At 36.9% G+C, this 6,182-nt stretch overlaps 1 protein-coding gene across 1 annotated transcript in view; it reads right to left on the bottom strand.

The window, feature by feature from the left end:
• LOC120554076 (diacylglycerol kinase zeta-like) overlaps positions 1 to 6,182 on the bottom strand; it is a 143,324-nt gene that overhangs the window by 74,209 nt on the left and 62,933 nt on the right. The window contains 3 exon segments of the mRNA XM_039792676.1: positions 574 to 647; positions 2,451 to 2,513; positions 5,967 to 6,022. Coding sequence (XP_039648610.1) covers positions 574 to 647; positions 2,451 to 2,513; positions 5,967 to 6,022 — 193 coding nt within the window.

Raw genomic sequence — 6,182 nt, 5'->3', positions numbered from 1 at the left:
ATAATCTGCTAAGAGTGTTATAGTTATTAATTTCTGTTTTAGTGTGCAACTATGATAAAGGGTGAGTGTTGTGTAATAAAGGATAACTTATTTTCCTCTTTTTACTTTGTAAATAAGACTTTATAATGAGGGCCAAATGAAGCTTCGTGAATCATTTTCTTTATTTTCTGAGCACACTAGATGGCTCTCTAGGTTTTAAGATAAATGCTCAAGGAATGCGCTTTCTATGTTAAACCGAGAGCGCCATCTGTGGGCTCAGGAAATAAAGACAATAGTTTACAAAGCTTAAATCTGGCCATCACTAAAGCTTTACTCTCATGAGTCTAGCCTGGTCAAACTGTCTGCTGGATTGTCCAGAGGTATTGGAAGAGGCTTGTATTTAATTCCTAAAGTCAGGCAATGCTTCTTTTAAGCAAATCATGTTTTTCTGATACTAAAAGAGAGACTACGATAACTTAAAGTCAAAGTAGACAAAACTAAACAAGTGAACACAAAGTAACAGTACAATGGTGTGTTAGTAGTAGACATGGTAAAAGGTAGTATCAGTAACAATAGTATTGGTACTAGTATGACCTGGGGATGTTGAGGAAGACCAGACACTGCAGCTTCAAGTCCTGAACCTTCGATGTTAAATCTGTCCCATCACACTGGGGAGAGAGAGAGAGAGAGAAAGGACTTCTATATATATATATATATATATATATATATATATATATATATATATATATATATATATATATATATATATATATATATATAGTTTAAAGTCTGTACAAATCACAGTTTTTCAAAAACAAATTCCTCCCCATTTTCCCACCTCCCAAATGCCCGACAACTCACCCCATGAGTACACAAATAGTAAAAAAGAAATATATAAATAAAAGACAGAAATTAAGCAAAAACATATATGGCAAGTATAGCAATACTAAATAGCTGAAAAAAAACAAAAATAGGAGCAAGAATTAAGCAAAGATCTAGGTCAGGCACAGGATATATTCCACGGTTGTTGTAGAGTTAACACACACACACACACACACACACAGCATTACTGGACTTTGTCAATGAGCCAACTTATTCAGGTGGCAGAACAGATAGACTGTTAAAGTAGGAAATAAAAGGCTGCCACTTCTTTAGAAATCCCTCACTAACCCCCCTGAGAGCAAACTTGATCTTCTCTAGGTTTAGAAACGAGATCATGTCTTTCAGCCAGGAGGAGAAAGAGGGGGGTGTAGATTTCCAAGCCAGGAATATTCTCCGTCTCGCTAAAAGTGTGGCAAAAGCAATGAAAAATCAACAAAAATCAGCGTCACTTAAATGGCCAATTTGTGCCTCCATTGTGTTTTGTCTGATGGCCGGTAGGTTACGTGATTGCCCACAGCAGCATGCCTTTGATTGTTCATGCTTTTCGTTGTTGTTTTTTCAGCATCCCCTGCGGTCCCTACCGCTGCTAAACCCACTACCCACATTTAAATGAATGGGAGGACTGGCTTTTTCAACGCCTGATTTGGTGTGTACAGGCCTATAAGTCCTTCTCTTCATCCAAACTAAGATGGCCAAAATTCAAATTTGCAATGTTTGCCAAGTCCATCATTTCACGCAAAAGACGCAATTTGTGATTAATTGAATGGCCTGGTACACACTAAGCCTGGTTACAAAGTAGCATTGTCTCTAGGTGTCCCTTTAGCCGATTTGTCAGGCTTTGGAATAAAAGAATCAACACAAAGTCACTCAACTGGCTGACGCTACCTCAAATCATTCAGATCCCCTTTCTTAGTTAGCAGTGTCAGGAATTCTCTGCAGCAGCTGAGTAGGAGCTCCCCTAAATGAAGGCACTCCAGCACCACCTCATACCAGTCTGGGCCTAGTACAGACCAGAAGCTTTTATAAAAATCCTATCCCAGCCCATCCACCCCTGGAGAACGTCCAGATGCGATCTGCATATCCGGCCATGCTCCCCCCTTGCTCTATCCTGGAGAACGGAGCCCAAATCCCTCCTTATTTCAGCCAGGTTTTGTCTCTCACATTTACACTTTTTTTTATTATTATTGTTTTAATCGCTTTGTCGCGTTTGATTATCAACATTATTAATGTAAGTATTATTATTGTTGCTTTGGTTTGGATTTGATTTTTTCTATTGTTGTTACATTTGTATATATTCACTTTGTGTGATGCTTAGGCAATATTGTTCTGGTTACATTAATGCCAACAAAGCTAATTGAATTAAATTAAATTGAATTGAATATAATTGAAAAGCACTAGCCCGACTAGCTGCCATGAAATACCCTGCACACTCATCATGCATCCATACAGAGAGAGAGAGAAAGAGAGACATACAGACAGTAAAAGGGACACAGACAGAGAGAGAGAGAGAGAGAGAGAGAGAGAGAGAGAGAGAGAGAGAGACAGAGAGAGACTGTTTTTATACAAATGATTTACTGACAGCTACTCACCACCACTTTGATGTGCTTGGACAGGTCTTTGGAGCTTCTCATCAGGAAATCTGAGAATGCTGTCTGTATGAGAGACACAGACACACACACACACACACACACACACACACACACACACACACACACACACACACACACACACACACACACACACAGATAAGTAGGATAGTCTCAGAGGAGTGCACCATGAAACCTATACTGTATATATAGCAGTCTGACCTGAGTAACCTAATGTTTACCACATATAGGGGTCTAAAGGACAAAGATCTGCCTTTTTGTCGATTTGTCACACATCCTGGGAAGCAACTGGTGTGACCACAGACCTAAAGACTGTTATATTTCAAAGAATAACGATGGGCCCCAGAACATTTCACTGACACAGCTGGTATGATTGACCCCATCAGTGGAAGTGTCTCTCATTGCAAGTGTTACGTTATTCTGTTAATTGAATCATCAACACACTCATTGCGTAAATCCTCACAAGGAAAAATATTTTGAGCCAACTGTCACAACCATTTCAAAAATAAATGCTCCATCGGTTGCAGTAATCTGGCATTGTCGTGAAAAGAATTAATAACAGATGAATCTTTAAATTCAATTAGTAAAAATGTTCATGGGTCATTTTACAGATTCGGTGCCATTTGGGATTGAAGAGGATGAAACAATGAACATTAAAATCTTAAGCTTTTTTTTTTATTTGATGTGACAAAGTAATGTGTGTACTTGACAGAAAATACCTTTTCCCATCTCAACGTAGAGTATTAACTTATTATTCTGCATTATTTTCTCAAACAAGTCCCAATTTAATTCAACCCCGTCACAGTCATTTTGTTATTCAACTATTAATTTTTCCAATAAGCTTGAGATGAGCTTCTGGCATAATCTCACAGTTTAGATGTCCCTTCTAAATAATGGCATATTGTAATTAAAGATAAAAACAAGGAAAACTGACCAGCACCATCCTTTCCAGTTTACGATGAAGAAATTTCTAATCCAACTCCACATTTTCGCTAGAAATGTGCAGGAATGCTGCGTAATTCCTGACAAAATTTAAATAGACTTATTTACCCTGATTTAATACACACAATAAAAACAATATTGATGTTATATTTTGTGTATTTAATACAAAAATGTCAAAAAAATAATCTCGTAACAGGGTTGAGTGAAAAGCATCACGTGATATATATTTTATCCTTCTTTTGTGAGATCACTCACATGTTGCCATTTTCTAAACATTTTTAAACTTACTGTCAACATATCTAAACAATCTAGATGATATCTAGACAGATTAAAACACATTAATAAACTAACAGTTACAACATTTAATTGATTTCATAGAAATATCCAGAGTAATGGCAGGAATGTCTGTTTGAACATTGAGCAAACATCTTAACATTATAGCTAAGCCTACAGTTTGTTCACCATTTTCTAGGGCTGTGCTCGATTGAAGAAATTCTTAGTCGACTAACACTCATTCAATTGTATCGACTAATCCATTAGTTGATTTAATCGATCTGTAAATCTGAGTTTCTCCACTAAGAGTCATGTTAAAGCACCACTTTAATTCTTGTGTTTACCAGAGATGTGCTCGTACGTTTCTTGTAAATAAGTCATTCAGCATGAAAAAAGCATGAAACATGACTAATCGACTAAAGAAATCTAAGTTGACCAAGACCAAAACGACCGATTAGTCGACTAATCGACTAAGAGGGAGCAGCCCTACCATTTTCACTTACCATTTTTAACTTATTTTCAATAATTCCTTGTACTTTTAGTTAATACTGTAAAACCGTAAACAACAAACATTCACATCAACAAGAAAATATGATTGGTATTAAGCAATATACATTAAATATTGCTAAGATGTAACAGCTATTCAACCCTGTAACAGCCATTCAACCCCGTAACATTGAAAAATGTGATGGGGTTGAATGTGACAGGGTTGAAGATTTTGTGCTAATCTGTTGCTAATTCGGGATGCTAGCAGCTACCAGTGTGCCACATGGCCTTATTCAATTCAGACATTGTTATACTTCATAACTATAAAAACAATTTTTGGTAAAATCTTCTTAACTATGAATTTCCAACACTACTGAAATGTCACCAAATCTGTAGAATGACCCTCATAATCACATTTTAGTGGAACTTATCACATGTCAAATTTAGTGTACAGGTGTAACTCCTCAGCTATCATTTCTCAAAAATCACATACTAAACACAGATCAGAGAGACATTAGAGAGGGACAACAGCCTGCTTATATAGAAGACAACTGACAATTGTTGGACAATTTGTATAGTGGGAGAGGTGGACACAGAGGAAGAGACAGAGGCAGGGCAGAGCAATCTATTTATCTATCTATAAAGCATGTATCCTATTACAGAGACTGGAACATTTAATTGGCATTAAAGGAACTGCATACTGCACTAGGCACTAGTCATAGTTCTATTACCTTTACTATTACTACAAATGCCACTGTTCATCATGTCATTCCGTTATACCCACTGCCAGGAAGATAGCACAGGCCGCCCACCAAGAGCCAGGGTCTACATGATGATTATGCCTGCTAAAATGAACTTTTTCTTTGCCACTGTCACACCAAATGCTTGCTCTTGGAGGGAATTGTTAGGTCTTAATTATAGAATGTGGTCTAGACCTACTCTATCTGTAAAGTGCCCTGAGACAACTTCTGTTATGGTTTGACACTAAAAATAAAACGGAATTGAATTTTGTCACGCTGGCACAGTTCCTTAGACATTCGAATGTCTTGAATTAAGCAATGATAGAGGAACGTCATTTTTGTGACAGTAGCCATGTTTCCGTCTAATTGTCAAGCGAATTTTAAGCGAACTTTTAAAAACGTCGCAAAAAAGAAAATGCAAAAATGCTTTTAGTGTTTAAGAACTGCAACATTGTGTCAGAAAACAGGCTGAAAATGTTGAGGAAAATGTCTGTTCAAAGTAAAAAATAATAATAAAGTGACTTCAAGTGTGCAAATAATAAAATAATACAAAACAAAGAGTAGCTTAAGTAAGTAACTCTGCAAATGGAAACAACGGCGCTGGTCCCCCACTCTTTTAATGTCATGGCATGTTAGCTTCAAGTCCTTCTCTGCTGCATGTGCCAGCTACCATATGTGATGTTTGTGACCCAGAGTGCATTCACATTCTTACAACATAACTACAAACAACAAAAGCTCCATTCACATGTTTTATACAAAATATTTCATCTGAATGTCTCCTAACATGAACCACCTTTGTTGTAACATGATCTGGTCTTGAACACAACTTTGGATGAAACTGTACATTTAATAAAGGCTAAACGTTTCCCCCACTATTTGTATTCGGCTAGACTAAACACATATGTGTGTGGTTAAAATGATGTCCTTCTTATTTGATTGTGGGTTGGTCCGCAAAAAAGCATATTTTGGCAAAATGTTGAGAGCGCTGCTTTAAAACCAAACAGTATTAAAGAGAAACATTCACACACACTGATCTTTAACACGGAGAAGCACTCACCCCAGCATAGAACATCTTGTTCCTAAAACGACTATTAAACTTCTCTGGGTTGGCCTCTGAAACAATGACGGACAGTAAAATCAACAAAAGATGTAAAAATTAACTGAAAAAGCAAAGTTTTCACAAATTAGCAATGCTCCCATAATCCTTTACACATCGATATGAATGTGAACAACAATAAGGAGTTTCCCATACAGTATATTGTATAGTAACATT

This window comes from Perca fluviatilis, chromosome 24 (assembly GCF_010015445.1).
Source record: "Perca fluviatilis chromosome 24, GENO_Pfluv_1.0, whole genome shotgun sequence".
Taxonomy (NCBI): domain Eukaryota; kingdom Metazoa; phylum Chordata; class Actinopteri; order Perciformes; family Percidae; genus Perca; species Perca fluviatilis.
This window is presented reverse-complemented; position numbering and strand designations above follow the sequence as displayed.